Source organism: Leucopleurus acutus (assembly GCF_964270905.1).
Source record: "Leucopleurus acutus genome assembly, chromosome: 2".
Classification (NCBI taxonomy): domain Eukaryota; kingdom Metazoa; phylum Chordata; class Mammalia; order Artiodactyla; family Delphinidae; genus Leucopleurus; species Leucopleurus acutus.
In genome coordinates, this window is record NC_139143.1 from 69,979,765 (window position 1) to 70,001,933 (window position 22,169).

General features: G+C 37.8%; 1 protein-coding gene across 3 annotated transcripts in view; it reads right to left on the reverse strand.

Moving 5' to 3' along the window:
- MAEL (maelstrom spermatogenic transposon silencer) overlaps positions 1-21,837 on the reverse strand; it is a gene marked incomplete at both ends in the record, with an annotated part of 62,049 nt that extends 40,212 nt beyond the window's left edge. The window contains 8 exons of one of the 3 annotated variants that reach the window (XM_082832719.1): positions 3,197-3,338; positions 3,458-3,512; positions 4,264-4,388; positions 17,097-17,138; positions 18,367-18,522; positions 19,439-19,538; positions 21,342-21,434; positions 21,706-21,837. In XM_082832719.1, coding sequence (XP_082688845.1) covers positions 3,197-3,338; positions 3,458-3,512; positions 4,264-4,388; positions 17,097-17,138; positions 18,367-18,522; positions 19,439-19,538; positions 21,342-21,434; positions 21,706-21,837 — 845 coding nt within the window. Of the gene's footprint in view, positions 1-3,196; positions 3,339-3,457; positions 3,513-4,263; positions 4,389-17,096; positions 17,139-18,366; positions 18,523-19,438; positions 19,539-21,341; positions 21,435-21,693 lie in introns of all 3 variants that reach the window. The other 2 variants (XM_082832718.1, XM_082832720.1) reach the window with 2 other exon arrangements.
- Positions 21,838-22,169: the final 332 nt, after the last annotated feature.

Genomic DNA, 22,169 nt, shown 5'->3' on the forward strand with positions numbered 1-22,169 from the left:
GCACTACGCTAGCACGATTTAGGGGAAAAAGGTAGAAGCACAAATATATAAGAAACAATGAGATAAATAACCAGTGAAACAAGGAATTTTAAAAATTATAAAACACTAGTTTGCAGACTTAATCTTAAACAAATTTGGAAATGTATATAAAATGCATAATTTCCTAAGGAATTACAGATTACCAAAATTGATCCCATTAAAGTTAGAAAGCCTAATCAAATCAATTTTCATAGAAGAAACAGAGAAATTTTTGTGGGAACTGCCCCACAAAAATTCACCAGTCCCAGATAGGCACAATCTGTGAGAAAAATTTTAAAACAGACTTGAAAGACCCAAAAGTAGATCTGAACAATGGAAAGACACCTCTTGCCTTTGAACAGAATTCAACATTATATAAAGGTTTCAGTTTTCCAAGTTAATTTATAAAGTTAATGCAATCCAAGGAACTTTATGGAGCTAGACTGAACAGTGATACTTCTGAATATACTTTGTTTCAACTAAGCTAATACATTCCACATTCAAAATATAATAAAACAAATATGGGCAAAACCAAAAATGGAATAAAACAAGCAAACAGACTTAACTATATTTCAAATGAATAATTTAACCACATTCAAGGAGAAAAAAAGAACCAACTCCAATAACTTCTGAACAAAGTATTTTGACTACCTTCAGACTAAAACAACTGAAAGAAGATTCTAAACTGTTAATATGCCTTTTTTTAAAACAGTGGTTATCACTTAATTCTAAAACAACTTAATGCATTCTAGGACAAACAAAAATGTTAAGCACCAGGTTTTTCCACTCAGAAGGGCAATACAAAAATGGAAAACTGGAAAATTCTATGGTTTTATATTGGAATTGTAGGTTCAGCATGAACTCATGGTGAGATAAAGACAGAGGGAGAGAGACAGGAAGGAGCAAGCAGGTGAGCCTAGCTGCATAAAAATGTTTATGAAAGGTATGTATACACATATATTTACTAGCTCTTTCCACTAAGGGGAACTAGAATCAATGACAGTCTAATAGGAATGAACACCCAGCACCCAGATTCTATCTCCTAAATGCACACTCTTCCACTAAAAGGAATCAAGGCTCCTTGGAGAAATGGCTAATTCAAAGCTGAAGGAGGGAAAAGTACAAGATGAACCTGAAATATATGGAGCTGGAAAGCAAAGAAGCACTCAAAGAATGAGGCAGCAATGTAAACAACAACAACAACAACAAAACCTAAACAAAGAGACCACTGCTTTGAAGGGACTTCCACTGGCCATAAAGGAAACAATCTGAGCATAAAAATAAGTTAATAAGAGATTATGGCCGACTGAATAAGATATAGGAATACATGAGTCCATACTCATAAATAAATGAAAAAAAGTCAGCAAAGAGGAAAAGCTCCTTACAGTAGAATGCTAACTAATAAATGTAGAAGCAAAAATCAGATTAGAAGGACTTCCCTGGTGGCACAGTGGTTAAGAATCCACCTGCCAGTGCAGGGGACATGGGTTCGAGCCCTGGTCTGGGAAGATCCCACATGCCGTGGAGCAACTAAGCCTGTACGCCTCAACTACGGAGCCTGCACTCTAGAGCCCGTGAGCTACAACTACTGAGCCCGAGTGCCACAACTACTGAAGCCCACGTGCCTAAAGCCCGTGCTCTGCAACAAGAGAAGCCACCCAATGAGAAGCCCGCAAACCACAATGAAGAGTAGCCCCCGCTCGCCCCAACTAGAGAAAGCCTGCGTGCAGCAACAAAGACCTAAGGCAGCCAAAAATAAAAATAAATTTAAAAAAATCAGATTAGAAAGCCATCATTTCACAAAAATAGTAATAATCGACCCAGGCAAAAATCATCAATGGATGCTAAAGCTAGCAGAGTAAAGTTTGAGGAATAGATTATCTACCAAATCTCAAAGAATCTCCCACCAGAATATTAATTATAAGGTAAAAAAGAGTAACTTTTCAATAGAGAAATTTGGCAGACACTATCTTAAGCAAATGATCAAAGCTGTCAGTAATGAGACTGACATCAGATGCCTCCAGATATGGCACACTGAGAAGACACATCACTTTTGTGGTACTCCTGCTAAAAATATATAACTTCAATCTAATCATGTGGAAATACAGGCAAACTCAAACTGAGAAACATTTTGCAAAGTAATGGGCCTGTACTCTTCAAAAAGGTCAAGATCATGAAAGTCAAAGACTAAGGAACTATTCCAGGTTAAAGGGCCTAAAGAGACATAATAACTAAATGCAACATGTCGTCCTGGCTTAGATCCTAAATTTTTTTTTTTGGCTATAGAAGACATTATTAGAACAACTAGCAAAATATGAATATAGCTTTTAGATTAGACAGTAGTACTGTATCAATGGCAATATCCTGTTTTGATAACCATATTGTGGCAATATACATGATCTTGTTCTTAGGAACAACACATTGATACTCAGGGGTGAAAAGGCATCATGATAGCAACTTGCTCTCAAGAGGCTGAGAAAAAGAAACAGTGTATGTATATTTAGAGAAAAAGTTATAAATATATAAAAATATTAAGTTAGAGAATCTGAGAATGGTATATACAACTTCCCTATACTAGAGTCTTGCAACTTTTCTGTAAGCCTAAAATTATTTCAAAGTAAAAAATATACTTTCAATTTATTTCACATCTTTTTTTTTTTTTTTTTTTTTTGCGGTACGCGGGCCTCTCACTGTTGTGGCCTCTCCCGTTGCAGAGCACAGGCTCCGGACGCGCAGGCTCAGTGGCCATGGCTCACGGGCCTAGCCGTTCTGTGGCATGTGGGATCTTCCCAGACCGGGGCCCGAACCTGTGTCCCCTGCATCAGCAGGCAGACTCGCAACCATTGCACCACCACGAAAGCCCTATTTCACATCTATATTTCTTATAACTACAAGAATTCTATGTAATAAAATGTCTATACAAATAAATACAAAATATTCTTTCATTAGTACAGAAATTCTAAGTGATAAAGCACTGTCAGTTTATTTGGTAGTTTTTTTGTTTTTATTGATAGACGAAGTAACAATGTACCTTACAATCAATTAAATCTTATATTCAAGGAAATACAATGATTCCAAAGTTTCATAGGAAAATATTGTTTAAAAAGGCAAAAACTAATCATACCATATTTTTTCAGTTCAGAAAACAGTATCACTATCACAAAATCACTATAAATACCTTGTGTTGCTAGAATAATCCCACATGGCCACATCTAGGAAGCTCCGAACCCACGTCTTAGAGGGCTCCTTGAGAAATTTTTGCTGGTAGATCCCTACTACAAGATCCTCTACAGTGAGAAGTTCTAGATCTTGCCTGATTTCTTCCATTGGTAAACAGAAACACACATACAATTAGTAAGTTTAGGTACACAGAACATGTACATCAAAATGGAAACACAGATATTAAAATGCATTTGAGCAGTGACCCAGTTTAACTTACCTGATGACTTCTCCATATGCTTCAAACACCAGTTGACTCTGGCTCTATCATCAGACTGGAGAAGGAAAAAAAATTTTACTTATTTTCTCCTATCTTCTGTTACTTTTAATTAATGTGGTCCTTTCAAACTGGGGGAAGGGGAAGGAGGAGGGGTACGGATGGTGAGAAGGGAGAGACTGAATAGTCTGTGACAACTAAACAAGAACTGTAAAACAGAGCAACATATTCTAGAAAATACTGCTAATAATAACCAGTTATGCTCATAAAGCAATGTTAATATACTTTATGAACAGCAAGTGAGACTTACGGTAAGCAAATGAAGAAACCAATGTTCAGAAAAAGATAAGGTGATTTGTGTTCATGGTGACACTAAAACAGTAAGGTTAAAACCCAATTCTATGACACCTAGCCTAGAAGAACTTAGACAAAACAAAGAATAAAGATTACAAAAGGAAGATCAAGGGACTGCTACAAAAACAATTTTGAACAAACAATTCTCTTGCCTAGGAGAATAGGTGTACAGACTAGAAATCCACCCTTCAGAGTAAAAACAATTGAAGATATTTCAGAAGGAGGAACTAAAAACATGAGATTGACCGAAGCTGAAATACATTGTTTTTGCAATCTTCAAAATCCCTCCAATACCAGAGAGATTTAGAAGAAAGAGCATTATACCTAATTACATTCAAAATAAGAACGAACATATATATTTTAATACACAGGCAAAAGTTATTTCTTTGGGTATCTTTCATGGATCTTTTGGTTTCTAAGTAATGACTTAAAAGAAATTCTTATGTTGAAATTACCTTGCAGTAGACAGGTGGCCAGTTCCCTGGATTTGGATGAATGAATCTATAAAGGTTTTGTAACACCATTGCTTGGTCATGCCCAGATTCAAAGTTTGAAATAGGAATCTTGTGACTAGAATCACCTGAAGGAAATAAAAAGTAGGTAGGAGTTAAAAATTTGACTAAGACAAATATTATGGAGTAGGTATAGAAGTAAGGGTACAGGAAGGGAGTAGTGGATAACTCATATTTAAGCACTTGTACCAAGCCTGCTTATGGTTAGGTACTTTACATATTTTATCCCATAATCTTATGAGGTAGACAATATACACATATTAGAAAAGAGATAACTGAGAAACACAGAAGTTAGCAGTAAGTTAACTGAGAAACACAAAAGTTAGCAGTAAGTTAACAGCTGGTGAACAGTGGAGTCAGGACTCAAACCGAGGTTAAGTGAAAGAGCCTATATAGTGTTTTCACTATTCCTACGTGGCCTTTCATGAATCTGGTTTATTAATAAGGCTGGAGACCTTGATAGTAATGACTGCTTTTTAAAAGACTGTAAGATGAATACTTCTACTTCCAGTAAAATACGGACCAAGTAATTCAGACCAAACTTCCCACAAAAATTTAGGATGTCAATAGCACCTGCAGTAGCAAGGAATTATTAGATCAAGATGCAAAATATTATAAAATCCAGAGAGATTAGTCTAGCTCTGGGGGCAGTTTTCCCCCTGGAGTAAGTTGCTAATTCCAGAAGAGGAAGTTTAATGGCTGAGATAAAAAAAAACTAACAGGGCAGGAACACAACTCCACCCATCAACAGACAAGCTGCTTAAAGTCTTCCTGAGCCCTGAGCTGCCTCTAAACACACCCCTTGACACAGCCCTGCCCACCAGAGGGACAAGACCCAGCTCCACACACCAGTGGGCAGGCACCAATCCCTCCCACCAGGAAGCCTGTACAGGACTCTTAGACTAGCCTCACCTACCACAGGGAAGACACCAGAAGAGGAACCACAAACCTAAAGCCTATGGGGCCGTAAACACAGAAAGTTAGACAAAATGAGATGGCAGAAGAATATGTTCCAGATGAAGGAACAAGATAAAAACTCGAGAAGCACAACTAAGTGAAGTGGAGATAGGCAATCTACCTGAAAAAGAATTGAGTGTAATGATAGTAAAAATGACCCAAGATCTCAGAAAAAGAATGGAGACACACACCAAGAAGACAGAAGAAATGCTCAACAAAGAGCTAGAAAATATAAAGAACAAACAGAGTGGAACAATACAATACCTGAAATGAAAAATACACTGGGAAGAATAAACAGCAGAATAAATGAGGCAGAATAATAGATAAGTGAGCTGGAAGACAGAATAGTAGAAATCAATGCCACGGAACAGAATAAAGAAAAAAAGAATGAAAAGAAATGAAAACAGTTTAAGAGACCTCTGGAACAACATTAAATGCACAAACATTCGCATGATTGGGGTCACAGAAGGAGAAGAGAGAGAAAAAGGACCTGAGAAAACATTTGAAGAGATAGTAGCTGAAAAATTCCCTAACATGGGAAAGGAAACAGTCACCCAAGTCCAGGAAGTGCAGCGAGTACCATATAGCATAAATCCAAGGAGGAATGTGCCGAGACACATGTTAATCAATTTGACAAAAATTAAGGACAAAAAGAAAATATTAAAAGCAACAAGGGAAAAGCAACAAATAACATACAAGAAAATCCCCATAAGGTTATCATCTGATTGTTCAGCTGAAACTCTGCAAGCCAGAAGGGAGTGACATAATATACTTAAAGTGATGAAAGGGAAAAACCTACAACCAAAAATACTCTACCCAGCAAGGTTCTCATTCAGATTTGACATAGAAATCAAAAGCTTTACAGACAAGCAAAAGTTGACAGAATTCAGCACCACCAAACCTGCTGTACAACAAATGCTAAAGGAAATTCTCTAGGCGGAAAAGACCACCTGAATACAAGAAAATTACAAATGGGTAATCTCACCAGTAAAGGTAAATATACAATAAAGGTAGGAAATCATCCACCTACAAATATGGTATCAAAACCAGCAATCCTGACATGAGAAGAGTACAAATGCAGGACACTGGAAATGCATCTGAAACTGAGAGACCAGCAGCTTAAAACAAACTTGTATGTATATAGACTGCTATATCAAAACCTCATAGTAACCTCAAACCAAAAATCTACAATAGATATATACACAAAAAAGAAAAAATCAAACAACACTAAAGATAGTCATCAAATCACAAGAGAACAAGAGAAAGGTTAGAAAGAAAACCTACAGAAACAAATCCAAAACAACTAACAAAATGGCAATAAGACCATACATATGGGTAATTACCTTAAATGTAAATGGATCAAATGTTCCAACCAAAAGACACACCCTGGCTGAATGGATACAAAAACAAGACCTATATATATATATCCTACAAGAGACCCAATTCGGATCTAGGGACACATACAGACTGAAAGTGGTGAGAGGATGGAAAAAGGTATTCCATGCAAAAGGAAAACAAAGGAAAGCTGTAGTAACAATACTCATATCAGACAAAGTAGACTTCAAAATAAAGACTGTTACAAGAGACAAAGAAGGACACTACATAATGATCAAAGGATCAATCCAAGAAGATTTAACAATTATAAATATATATGCAGCCAACACAGGAGTGCTTTGATACATAAGGCAAATGCTAACAGCCATAAAAGGAGAAATAGACAGTAACACAATTAAGAGTAAAGAACTTTAACTCCCCACTTAAATCTATGAATACATTATCCAGACTGAAAATCAGTAAGGAAACACAGGCCTTAAATTACACATTAGACCAGAAAGACTTAATTGATATTTATAGAGCATTCCATCCAAAAGCAGCACAATACTCATTCTTCTCAAGTGCACATGGAACATTCTCCAGGATAGATCACATGCTGGGCCACAAAGCAAGCTTGGGTAAAGTTAAGAAAACTGAAATCATATCAAGCATCTTTTCCAACCACAACACTAGGATATTAAAAAAAAATCAACTATAAGAAAAAAAAATGTAAAAACCAAAAACACTCAGAGGCTAAACAATATGCTAGTAAACAACCAATGGATCACCAAAGAAATCAAAGAGGAAATCAAAATATACCTAGAAGCAAATGAAAATGAAAGCATGACTATCCAAAACCTATGGGACTCAGCAAAAGCAGTTCTAAGAGGGAAGTTGACAGCAATACAATCTTACATCAGGAAACAAGAAAAATCTCAAATAAACAACCCAACCTTATACCTAAAGCAACTAAAGGAAAAAGAACAAACAAAACCCAGAGTTAGCAGAAGGAAAGAAATCATAAAGATGAGAGCAGAAATAAATGAAAGAGAGACAAAGCAAACAACAGAAAAGATCAATGAAACCAAAAGCTGGTTCTTTGAAAAGGTAAACAAAATTGATAAGCCTTTAGCCAGACTCAAAAAGAAAAAAAAGGAGAGGGTTCAAATCAATAAAATTAGAAAAGAAAAAGAAGTTACACCAGACACCAAGGAAATACAAAGGATCATAAGAGACTACTACAAGCAAGTGTATGCCAATAAAATGGACAACCTAGAAGAAAAGGACAAAATTTTAGAAAGGTACAATCTCCCAAAACTGAACCAGGAAAAATAGAAAATATGAACAGACCAATCACAAGTATTGAAATTGAAACTGTGATTTAAAAACTCACAACAAACAAAAGTGCAGGACCAGATGGCTTCACAGGTGAATTCTATCAAACATTTAGGGAAGAGTTAACACCTATCCTTCTGAAACTCTTCCAAAAAATGGCACGGGAAGGCATACTTCCAAACACATTCTATGAGGCCACCATCACCCTGATACCAAAATCAGATAAAGATACCACAAAAAAAGAAAATTAGAGGCCAAAATCACTGATGAACATAGACGCAAAAATCCTCAACAAAATACTAGCAAACCAAATCCAACAATACATTAAAAGGATAATACACCACAATCAAGTGGGATTTATCCCAGGGATGCAAGGATTTTTCAATATCCACAAATCAATCAGTATGATACACCACATTAACAAATTGAAGAAGAAAAACCACATGATCATCTCAATAGATGTAGAAAAAACTTCTGACAAAATCCAACACCATTTATGATAAAAACTCTCCTGCAAGTGGGCATAGAGGGAACATAACAAACCCAACATCATACTCAATGGTGAAAACATGAAATCATTTCCTCTAAGATCAGGTACAAGACGAGGAGGTCGACTCTCCCCACTTTTATTCAACATAATTTGGAAGTCCTAGTCACAGAAATCAGAGAAGAAAAAGAAAGGAATCCAAATTGGAAAAGAAGTAGTACAACTGTCACCGTTCACAGATGACATGATACTATACATAAGAAATCATAAAGATGCTATGAGAAAACTACTAGTTCTCATCAATTCGGTAAAGTTGCAGGATACAAAATTAATACACAAAATCTTTTGCATTTCTATACACTAACAACAAAAGATCAGAAAGTGAAATTAAGGAAACAACCCCATTTACCATTACATCAAAAAGAATAAAATACCTAGGAATAAATCTACCTAAGGAGGCAAAAGGCCTTTACTCTGAAAACTATAAGACACTGATGAAAGAAATCGAAGATGAAAAACAAACAAATGGAAAGATATACTGTGTTCTTGGACTGGAAGAATCAATATTGTTAAAATGACTATACTACCAAAGGTAGTCTACAGATTCAGTGCAATCCCTATCAAATTACTAATGGCAGATCAAGAACAAAAGATTTAAAATTTGTACAGAAACACAAAAGACCCTGAATAGCCAAAGCAATCTTGAGAAAGAAAAACAGAGTTGGAGGAATCAGGCTCCCTGACTTCAGACTACACTACAAAGCTATAGTCATCAAAACACTATGGTGCTGGCAAAAAGACAGACTTATAGCTCAATGCAATACGATAGAAAGCCCAGAAATAAACCCACGCACCTATGGTCAACTAATCTACGACAAAGAAGGCAAGAATATATAATGGAGAAAAGACAGTCTCTTCAATAAGTGGTGCTGGGAAAACTACACAGCTACATGTAAAGGAATGAAATTAGAACATTCTCTAACACCATACACAAAAATAAACTCAAAATGGATTAAAGACCTCAATGTAAGACTGGATACTATAAAAGTCTTAGAGGAAAACACAGGCAGAACACTCCTTGACCTAAGTTGCAGCAATATCTTTTTGGATTCACCTCCTAGAGTAATGAAAACAAAAATAATAAATAAATTAGACTGAATTAACCTTAAAAGCTTCTGCACAGCAAAAGAAACCATAAACAAAACAAAAACACAACCCACAGAATGGGAGAAAACATTTCCAAATGAGGTGACCAACAATGCATTAATCTCCCAAATCTACAAACAGCTCATGCAGCTCAGTATCAAAAAAATAAACAACCCAATCAAAAAATGGGTAGAACCCTGAATAGCCAAAGCAATCCTGAGAACGAAAAATGGAGCTGGAGGAATCAGGCTCCCTGACTTCAGACTATACTACAAAGCTACAGTAATCAAGAGAGTATGGTACTGGCACAAACACAGAAATACAGATCAATGGAACAGGATAGAAAGCCCAGAGATAAAACCATGCACATATGGACACCTTATCTTTGATAAAGGAGGCAAGAATATACAGTGGAGAAAAGACAGCCTCTTCAATAAGTGGTGCTGGGAAAACTGGACAGGTACATGTAAAAGTATGAAATTAGAACACTCCCTAACACCATACACAAAAATAAACTCAAAATGGATTAAAGACCTAAATGTAAGGCCAGAAACTATCAAACTCTTAGAGGAAAACATAGGCAGAACATTCTATGACTTAAATCACAGCAAGATCCTTTCTGACTCACCTCCTAGAGTAATGGAAATAAAAACAAAAATAAACTAATGGGACCTAATGAAACTTCAAAGCTTTTGCACAGCAAAGGAAACCATAAACAAGACCAAAAGACAACCCTCAGAATGGGAGAAAATATTTGCAAATGAAGCAACCGACAAAGGATTAATCTCCAAAATTTACAAGCAGCTCATGCAGCTCAATAACAAAAAAACAAACAACCCAATCCAAAAATGGGCAGAAGACCGAAATAGACATTTCTCCAAAGAAGATATACAGACTGCCAACAAACACATGAAAGAATGCTCAACAGCATTAATCATTAGAGAAATGCAAATCAAAACTACAATGAGATATCATCTCACACCAGTCAGAATGGCCATCATCAAAAAATCTAGAAACAATAAATCCTGGAGAGGGTGTGGAGGAAAGGGAACACTCCTGCACTGCTGGTGGGACTGTGAATTGGTACAGCCACTATGGAGAACAGTATGGAGGTTCCTTAAAAAACTACAAATAGAACTGCCATATGACCCAGCAATCCCACTACTGGGCATATACCCTGAGCAAACCAGAATTCAAAAAGAGTCATGTACCAAAATGTTCATTGCAGCTCTATTTACAATAGCCCGGAGATGGAAACAACCTAAGTGCCTATCATCGGATGAATGGATAAAGAAGATGTGGCACATATATACAATGGAATATTACTCAGCCATAAAAAGAAACAAAATTGAGGTATTTGTAATGAGGTGGATAGACCTAGAGTCTGTCATACAGAGTGAAGTAAGTCAGAAAGAGAAAGACAAATACCATATGCTAACACATATATATGGAATTTAAGAGAAAAAAATGTCATGAAGAACCTAGGGGTAAGGCAGGAATAAAGATGCAGACCTACTAGAGAACGGACTTGAGGTTAGGGGGAGGGGGAAGGGTGAGCTGTGACAGGGCGAGAGAGAGTCATGGACATATATATACCACCAAACGTAAGGTAGATAGCTAGTGGGAAGCAGCCGCATAGCACAGGGAGATCAGCTCGGTGCTTTATGACAGCCTGGAGGGGTGGGATAGGGTGGGTGGGAGGGAGGGAGATGTAAGAGGGAAGAGATATGGGAACATTTGTATAACTGATTCACTTTGTTATAAAGCAGAAAATAACACACCATTGTAAAGCAATTATACCCCATTAAAGATGTTTAAAAAAAAATGGATAGAAGGCCTAAAGATGTATTTCTCCAAAGAAGGCATACAGATGGCCAAAAAGCACGTGAAAAGATGCTCAACATCACTATTTATGAGAGAAATGTAAACCAAAACTACAGTGAGTTATTACCTCACACTCGTCAGAATGGTTATCATCAAAAAGTTTACAAACAATAAATCCTGGAGAGGGTGCGGAGAAAAGGGAACCCTCCTACACTCTTGTTGGGAATGTAAACTGGTACAACCATTATGGAGAAGAGTATGGAGGTTTCTTAAAAACCTAAAAATAGAGCTGCCATATGATCTAGCAATCGCACTCCTGGGCATATATCCAGAGAAAACCATATTTCAAAAAGATACATGCACCCCAGTGTTCACTGCAGCACTATTTCAAATAGCCAAGACAAGGAAGCAACCTAAATATCCATCAAAAGAGCAATGGATAAAGATGTGGTACACATATACAATGGAATATACTCAGCCATAAGAAAGAATAATATAATGCCATTTGCAGCAACATGGATGGACCCAGAGAATATTATATTCAGTGAAGTAAGCCAAAGACAAATATCATATGATATTCCTTATATGTTGAATCTAAAAAAGAAAAATGATACAAATGAACTTACTTACAAAAAGATTCAGACTCAGAAAACAAATTTATGGTTACCAAAGGGGAAAGGTGGGGGGGAGGGATAAATTAGGAGTTTGGGATTAACATATACACGCTACTATACATAAAATTCATAATTAACAAGGATCTACTGTATAGCACAGGGAACTCTACTCAATACTCTGTAATAACCTATATGGGAAAAGAATCTGAAGAAGAATAGACATATGTATAACTAAATCAGTTTTCTGTATACCTGAAAGTAACACAATGTTGTAATCAACTATATTCCAATATAAAATAAAAATTAAAGAAGCAGCTGTGGTATATATATATGCATAGGACTACTACTCAGCCACAGAAAAGAACACAATTCTGCCATGTGCAGCAACGTGGATGGACTTGGAGGGCACTATGCTAAGTGAAGAAGCCAGACAGAGAGAGATCAATACTGCATGACATCACTTATATGTGGATCTAAAAAAACAAACTAGCGAATATAGCATAAAAGAAGCAAACTCACACATATAAAGAACTAACCAGTGGCTACCAGTGGGAGAGGTGCAATATAGGAGTGGGGGAGTGGGAGTTACAAAGTACTGGCTGTAAGACAGGATCAAGAATGTATTGTACAACATGGAGAATATAGCCAATAATCTGTAGTATCTGTAAGTGGAAAGTAATCTTTAAAATTGCATAACATTTAAAAATTTAAAAATATAAAAATACATAAACACCCCCTTAAAAAAACCCAAATCCTGAGATTAGAATCCTGTGGTTCCAAATCCTGAGATTCTAAATCTCAACAAGCTTTTTGTGAATTGTATGTGGAAAAGCAAAAAGTCAAGAATAACCACAATATTCCAAAAGAACAAAGTCAAGTAAATATGATCAAAATATCGTGTTTAACATATGACATGGGCACCAAAAAACAAGCAGGTCTATAGAACAGAAGATATCAGAAAGACTCATGCATAAAATGAAACGTGATATGATACAGGTAGCACTACATATGGGGAAAAATTGATTATTCAATAAAATACGCTGAGACAACTGATTATCCACATGTGAAAAAAACGGAACTGAATCTTTTCCTCACATCATACATAAGTCAATTCCAGGTGGAATAAGAACTTGGAACTATAGAAGAAAATATATCTTCATGGCCTTCAAGTAGAAGGGAAATCTTAAATAAGACCAAAAAACCCCACAACCATGTTGGAAAAGATACATTTACTGAACTAAAAATAAAAACTTCTGTTCATTAAAATACACCATAAAGAGAGTAAAAAAATGCAAGGCACAAACTGCAAACAGGTATCTGCACACAATTAAAACAATCAATAAAAACATATTATAAACTTCCATAAACCAAAAAAAGATGAAAAACAATCCAATGGAGAAATGGGGAAAAGACACTGTTGAGTTAAAAAAAATACAAGTAAAGAAATATACACAATATGTTAAATCAAAGTTCAAGCAGAATTAAATACACCATTTAAATATGTATTTATCATAAAATTATTCATAAAACAAAGGAACTAACACAAAATTCAGAACAGTGGTTCTCTTAAGAGGGAGGATGAAATCAGGGAAAAATATAGGGGTCTTCAATGATAACAGCAATGTGCTATTTCTTCAGCTGATTGATCAGCAGGTGCACTGCTGATCATTAATATTCTTTCCACCTTAAGTGAATGTTATGATGTTTTTGTGTATGAAGCTTCATTTTAAAAGCTGACAGACCTTTTGTACAGGAAGCTAAAAGCAGTTTCTAAGGCTTTGCTCCTTTTAAAGCAGAGCTTCTCTCTCAAAAATCATTAATTAGTGAAATAGATAGAAGCAGAGTTGCTCTGGGGAACTGTGAGAGAATGAGATGGGCCCAAACCTCCTACCTCCTCCCCACTCCAACACACACATACAGAACCTGCACTCCCCTTCAGAAGAACATACGGGTTGGGGGGGGGAGTCTATCAAAATCTCTTCCAATCTTGAAATTCTTCAATATTATGTGCTAAACCATAATGCCCATGAAGCCTTCGCTTGATTTCACTGGTAAATACTTCTTAAAAGGCCAGATAGCACAGGAGCATTTGAAACATCTACATGCACATTCCTTAACTTCTAATCAAATTGTAACCACATCAAATTTTAATTGCTTCAGTGTGTTACTGTATGAAACACGGTCTTTTCCTAAATATCAGCTTGATTACACTAGCCTGGGCATTTTTAGTTACTATGTCGACATAGCTGTCACTCTAATACACTCATTTGTCTTATTTAACTGGCACATTTCTCAGGGTTATCAAATTGGCAATTTAAGACATGCTTAAATTGGTGAGCTCCAAGGATCTTAGGTTTCCTGAATGAAAAACATTGTGCTCAGTTTTAATTAGTCTGAAAAAAAACTCAAGAAAACATTCCTAGAGTCCTTAATAGGTTTGTTTCTAAGAACCACACTTTCTCTACGAATTGTGAAATTTTTTGTTCTAGTTGTGTGAAAAATGCCATTGGTAGTTTGATAGGGATTGCACTGGATCTGTAGATTGCTTTGGGTAGTATAGTCATTTTCACAACGTTGATTCTTCCAATCCAAGAACATGGTATATCTCTCCATCTGTTTGTATCATCCTTAATTTCTTTCATCAGTGTCTTACAGTTTGCTATAAGACCTTTCTATACAGGTCTTTTGTCTTCTTAGGTAGGTTTATTCCTAGGTATTTTATTCTTTTTGTTCCAATGGTAAATGGGAGGATGGTCAACATCACTAACCATTAGAGAAATGCAAATCAAAACTACAATGAGGTATCACCTCACACCAGTCAGAATGGCCATCATCAAAAAATCTACAAACAGTAAATGCTGGAGAGGGTGTGGAGAAAAGGGAACCCTCTTGCACTGCTGGTGGGAATGTAAATTGATACAGCCACTATGGAGAACAGTATGGAGGTTCCTTAAAAAAACTAAAAATGGAACTACCATAAGACCCAGCAATGCCACTACTGGGCATATACCCTTAGAAAACCATAATTCAAAAAGAGTCATGTACCACAATGTTCACTGGAGCTCTATTTACAATATCCAGGACATGGAAGCAACCTAAGTGTCCACTGACAGATGAATGGATAAAGAAGATGTGGCACATATATACAATGGAATAGTACTCAGCCATAAAAGAAACGATATTGAGTTATTTGTAGTGAGGTGGATGGACCTAGAGTCTGTCATACAGAGTGAAGTAAGTCAGAAACAGAAAAACAAATACCATGTGCTAACACATATATATGGAATCTAAAAAAAAAGTTCTGAAGGACCTAGCAGGACAGGAATAAAGATGCAGATGTAGAGAATGGACTTGAGGACACGGGGAGGGGGAAGGGTAAGCTGGGACGAAGTGAGACAGTGGCATGGACATATATACACTACCAAATGTAAAACAGATAGCTAGTGGGAAGCAGCCAGATAGCACAGGGAGGTCAGCTCAGTGCTTTGTGACCACCTAGAGGGGTAGGATAGAGAGGGAGGGAGGGAGACACAAGAGGGAGGAGATATGGGGATATATGTATATGTATAGCTGATTCACTTTATTATAAAGCAGAAACTAACACACCATTGTAAAGCAATTATACTGCAATAAAAATGTTAGAAAAAAAAGAACCACACTCTCTGTTAATCAGTTAATTTGGAAAGACTGTAAAAATAAGCCTTTAAAAATAATTTTTTTAAAAATTTAATCAGAAACAAAATAAACAGTAAAGGGACATTCTCACAAATGAGTGTCTGGCACATAGGGATTCCAATGCACTCATCAGATGAACAAACCAGAAAAAGAACTTAAGTAAAAATGTGAAATTAATTCACCAGCTAAGTTTCTATTTTTGGTTTTACCACTACCTATTTTGTCAAATAACCTCAGACAATGTAACACTTGAGATTAGCTAGGGTCACACCTCAAAGTTACAACAGAATTTTTATTCTATAATTTTTTTCATTCAAAGCTACAAACTTACTAAAAAAAATTGCCTTAAACTCCTTGTTCCAAGGCCTACAGCCCTGATCCCAGGCAAACAAAAAAAGGACTAGGACATATTTTTCACTAAGGCTGGAAAAAACTCAAAGGACATAACCAAAAATGAGTCTAAAATATTCTCTTCACTTACAAAGAACAATATTATAAATATTACCAAACAGCTGCTTGTTATGGCAGATTTGAAAAACTTATTTCTAATTTCAAACACTTCTACTGGCTAATTGCCTACATTTTTAAGAAAAAAACTGACATTTTGAATAAAAGTTAAAAAGCAAACCTATTATCATGATTTTCATTTGAATCAAATAAGAAACTGGTTAAAATCTAGTTTCTAGAAAAGAGTACAAGATATACAGTCACATCCTTTGGTTGCAAAATACTTAAAATAGAAACCCGTTTTCCTCATCTGAAAAATTAATTCATAGCTGTTTTGCTGTATAACATTCTGTTATTTTTGAAGTATCAACTTTTTTTTTTTTTTTTTTTTTTTTTTTTGCGGTACTCGGGCCTCTCACTGTTGTGGCCTCTCCCGTTGCGGAGCACAGGCTCCGGACGCGCAGGCTCAGCGGCCATGGCTCACCGGCCCAGCCTCTCCACGGCATGTGGGATCCTCCCGGACCAGGGCACGAACCCGTGTCCGCTGCATCGGCAGGCGGACTCTCAACCACTGCGCCACCAGGGAGGCCCAGTATCAACTTTTTATCCCTTAATTTTGAATGGATATTCGTGTGAATGGCCCTAAATCTAGGTAACCTGATACCTGTTAAAAGACCTACCTATGCACCTGGCGGGTAAAAGCCGCTGATCTTCAAGCCAAACGATATAAACAGAAAAAAAGAAGAAAATAAAAACACAATCTCCATAAAGGGAAAAGGATATTATCCTTTCATTCTATATAATTTTAAGTTTTTGAGGATTACATACACCATCTACCACTTCTATGAAGATTCTCCAACAATAATTTAGGTTATTCTTCCCCCCAATCAATGTTTTCTGTGTCTGCTTAAAGCAGCATCTTAACCAGGTACACACGTATTCAATACCTATATTCTACCCCATTACTTTATACTTACTTGCGGCCTGACAATGAAACCGAAATCCTCGTGGAATTTCACCTGTAATACAAAATATATTATTGAGAGAAGCAGAAATCTGGAAGCTCTCCGGTTGTGCTACAGTAATATTCCACAGGATAACCAAATCATAACATAGGTACTTGTTACTGCTATGTGAAATTACAGAAGATTAAACCCTCCTAGGGGACTTTTTTCCTAACCAAAGCTATTATGACTATCAAAGAATCTTGGTATATTGTCTAAGCTACTTTAAAAAGCAAGTTATTCCTCACAGAGAAAGAAATACTAGGTAAAGAAAATTTGTGCTAAAGGAATCTTAGCCAGGGGTCCACGAAGAGGCCACAGGGATTCATGAGGCCCTTCATATAGCAAGGTATTTACGTATTTCTTGGAGGAAAAAAGTCTCCAAATTCTATTTTTTAATGTTTTACACCCGTACAGAAAAAAGTAGTTTTTTGACGTGTCCTAAGCAGCAACTCTCCTAAGTGTTAAGTAGGAAAATTTTTCTTGTTATCTCAAAACAAGGAAAAGTACTGGACTGTCCTAATGAATTTTAAAGCAATTGATAAAACTGAAGATGAAATTCTTCTTTTCCCAACCTCTTCTCCTTTACTCTTCCCCCTACACATCCCTCCTACTTACCTTTAAAGGTACAGTACTCCCTTAACTACTCTTTACCAACTTGGGAATTGAATCAAATCCTATGTCTTCATTACTAATTGCTTTTGATGGGGTGGAGTAGTAGGAAGAAAAAATAATGAGAATACCCGAGAGCCTATTAAATACTACGCTATTTCCATACCTTCTCATGTATTCCTTAGAACAGGCCTCCAATAGGCATTATCCCCAACTTATAGAGCTAATAGGTTCAGAAAGGATAAGTACTTTGCTCAAGGTTATAAGGCAATAGCAAGTTAAAAACTAGTGACTGTGGAGGTGAAGGATGGGGTAAAGAAAAGAGCAAAGGTATAAGAAGCTTTCAGGAAATTCTAAGATGTAAGACTGCAAATAAGCAAATAGCAGTCTACACATTTTTCAAGCATTCTATCCACCCAACTCTAATGCTTACTTGAGGTTAAAAGACTAAACCAAAAACTCTGTGTCAACACTTAGTTCTAAAGTTTTTCATCCAATTATTATGAAGTCCTGTGTTACATTTTAAGAACTTACCTACACAACTGCTTTTAATAAAAATACTATCATCAGATAAGGTCAATATAAAAAACAACTTTTAAAGATCTAGCATCTACTCTAACTGGCCACTTACCAGGATTTATAAAGCTGTGGAAATCTGCCATAATACCTTCTTGGAGAGAATATTTAACACAGCCTATTTCACAAGGGAGGAAGCGCTGTTCACAGTGAGGAGGTAGCTCGCCATGGCTAAAAATGTTCAAAAAATAAAAAATGCCTCCAAGGACAGCTTAAAAAAAATAAAAAAGACAACACGAAAAGATGAGCATTTCGCATTTACCCCTTTGACAAAACCAAAAGTTTTAGAACCTTTCTCCTTGTGTTCCTATATCCCTAAATGAGCTGGAAAAGAGAAAATAAACCAGCTATACCAGGTAAATTAATCAATTTTTATAATTACACTTATCAAGGATTAAACTAGTAACCACTCTTTGCATGAAGTAACAAAATTATTCAAACTTGCAGCCAGCTCTACGTAATTTAGCTGTACATAAGCCCTGAATCTCAGGAATGACTTAAGAAAAGCTGTGACCCATACTCAAGAAATATAAGGGCTAGGGAAATAAAACCAAGTACAATCAGTGTAGAAAAACTGATATAAACTATGGACAATTTAGTTCACTCTTTACTTTTTACCAATATACACAAGACCACTTACAGATTCTCTAAAGAAAGAAATGTGAGAATGTAAGGAGGTCTTATTTACCAGGATTGGCCACACTTAAGACTGCTGAAGATTAAATTTTTAACAAAGAACATATTTAATAAAAACAGCCAGAAGGAATAGGAAGGACTCTGATTAGCTATGTTTTTATCTAGGCTAGCTCAATTTATCTTTACTTTTATAACAAGTGTATGTAAGTGTCTAGCTATAAACACTTAAATCCAAAAGTATGTTTAATAACATATGAAGTGGTAGAAAACGAGACCAGATTTTTGCAAAAAAAAAAAAATCTCCAGTGTTACTTCAACGAAAGCACACTACCCGATCTTTTACAACTTTAGTGCCATCGTGTTCAAACACCTGTAGTCAATTACTTTGAAAGGCAGAATCAAAATGAACAGAACACACATTTACTGATCAATATATCATAGTATTTTAAGCACCCAAATTTATCTAAGCAAACATTTTAGGATTACTCTACCTTGATCACTTTTTAGAGACAAGCCTGACATATCCAGGGGTGAAACATTCTGCTTTGGTACAAGCATGCCTGGCCTCCTCAGTGGGGTGGAAACAGGTTTCTAAAGAAAAAGGTAATCATTGACCACATACTTAAACTCCCGCTGGGCACTTTATACCATATATTTAAATTTAGTAAAATAACTGCAAAACCACCCACAGATTACTTTGGTAACCTCTCCACGCCAATAAACCCAATGAGTATATAAATAAATAATCGTCAACAAAACCAACACCCAAAGGCAGAAATGGCAAAAATCTATAAATATTTTGTATCAAAAGGCTGAGTGGTAAATAACCACTCCAATTACTGCTGAAAGCCATTTGCCCACTACTGATAATCTAAACTAATCCTACTGGGTCACACAATACATGCCTGTCCAGTGGCCAAAAAAATATCATTTCCCAGGACTTCCCTGGTGGCGCAGTGGTTAAGAATCCACCTGCCAATGCAGGGGGACACGGGTTCGAGCCCTAGTCCGGGAAGACCCCACACGCTGCGGAGCAACTAAGCCCGTGCGTCACAACTAGAGCCCACGAGCCACAACTACTGCAGCCTGCGTGCCTAGAGCCCGTGCTCCGAAACAAGAGAAGCCACCGCAATGGGAAGCCTGCGCACCACAACAAAGAGTAGGCCCCGCTCACTGCAACTAGAGAAAGCCCGCGCACAGCAACAAAGACCCAATGCAGCCCAAAAATAAATAAATTTATTTTAAAAAAAAACATTTCCCAAAGTACTCTAATATTATTTGTTCTTCACTCAAAGTAAAAACCAGACTGTGCTGACTCCAAGTCTCAATGACGTAAACATACAACATGGCTTTCATTTTGAGGGGAGATGTCTTAAGACACTGTAGTGAGAAGAAAATAAAATTATGGTTTACAAGTACAAATTCAACTGATTAGAGCGTCTACTCAAACATAAAGCCATAAAATAAAAATCTCTCAAACCTAAAACAAGCAAAACTCTCTCGAATTTCAATCCAATATTAACAGTTTATAATAAGAATAGAATTTTTGCTATGTAAGAATGGGAAGAACACAGAGGGAGGGGGGAAATTCCACAATTACCTTGCCTTTTCTTGATATGAATCAGCACCAAATTTTATTTAGTGCTTTAACATCCTGCTACACACAAATTAACCCAAATAAACTTTATACAACTCTTACCTGTAAGACACAAACGTTCACAAACATCCATAAATCTTGTTATTTCCATACTTTAAACACAGGAACTGGCCTTGTTCCAGGTGTCATTCAAAAAGAGAGAGGGGGGTCCTCCCTGGTGGCGCAGTGGTTGAGAGTCCACCTGCCGATGCAGGGGACACGGGTTCGTGCCCCGGTCCGGGAAGATTCCCACAGGCCGCGGAGCGGCTGGGCCAGTGAGCCGTGGCCGCTGAGCCTGCGCGTCCGGAGCCTGTGCTCCGCAACAGGAGAGGCCACAACAGTGAGAGGCCCGCATACCGCAAAGAAAGAAAGAAAAAAAAAGAGAGCGGGGACCAAACTACTTTCAAACATTTGAAAAAGGATTCTTAAATCATAAAGGAGTTGAAAGAGACCCTTAGAGGTCACCTAGTACAAACTCTAAATATCAACGCTCCCTTTGCTAATCACGGTCTACTGGGTGCAGGTTTTCTAATGGGATTTTCCCTGGCCTTCACCATCAAATGATACCCAGGTGTGCCCTAGTACCGGAGCCTGCCATTTTTTTTTTAGCAGGCATTCTCTTACATGAGGAAAAAAATGAAAAACTCTTCTTTGCATTCACCCAAATCACCCAGTCATCTACCATTGACATTCACTCATCCAGCGTTTACTGAGCATGCCTACGTGCAAGGCAGGTGACTGCTCTTCTCTAACTTTACCTGCTTCTCCGAAGGCCCAGAGTTCTTCCCCTGGGCAGCCCTCCACTCTCGAGCCATTTCTGCATATTTCTTCTTTTCCTCCTCCCTCAGGAGCTTGAGGAGATAGAAGGGGGAGACAAGCAGCAGCAGTGAGGGCCTACTGCCCAGGGCCCAGCCTGTAGATGCCTGCACATTACAGGGAGGCGGAAGCGGCGTCGGTTGCCCTGAGCCGCGGAAGGGTGGGGGTGGGGGTGGGGGTGGGGGTGGGGGTGGGGGTGTCCCTCCCCCTCCAGGAGGGGCCCAGGGATCACTGGCCTCCTCGAGTCTTGTTTCCCTCCTATTTGCTCAACCGCCCGACCCTGGGCTCACTGGCCTCCAGCCTTACCGCCCAGTCAGCGGAACAGTAGGGGATGGCGTCAGCGACGTGAGCCACGGGCAGGCCTCTCCGCCGTAGTTCGGGGATCTTCTCCTGCACGAAGAAATAGTAGGAATTGCGACTGGCCCTGCGGTTAGGCATGGCGGGCGTGGTACGGGCCTCAAGGCGGGCCAGAGACAGTGCCACCCTCACCCGCCCTCGTCCGGCTCACGCTCTTTAGTAACCGAGGTGGAGGCCTGCGCGCGCAGGTCCGCAGCTCTCAGCCAATCAGGGCACGGTGCGCAGGCGCATTGGCCTCACCAGGAGAAAAAACAGCCCGAGACTGTAAGATTCCCCCTCTTGCGGCCTTGGGGGCGGGTGGGGGCGGGGAGAGGTCACAGGTGAGGAGCATTCTGATTGTCTGGCGTGAGTCGTTGGCGGAGGTCTTATCACCTGGAAGGCTTGGAGCAATTTCGGTATATTATTGCGTAACA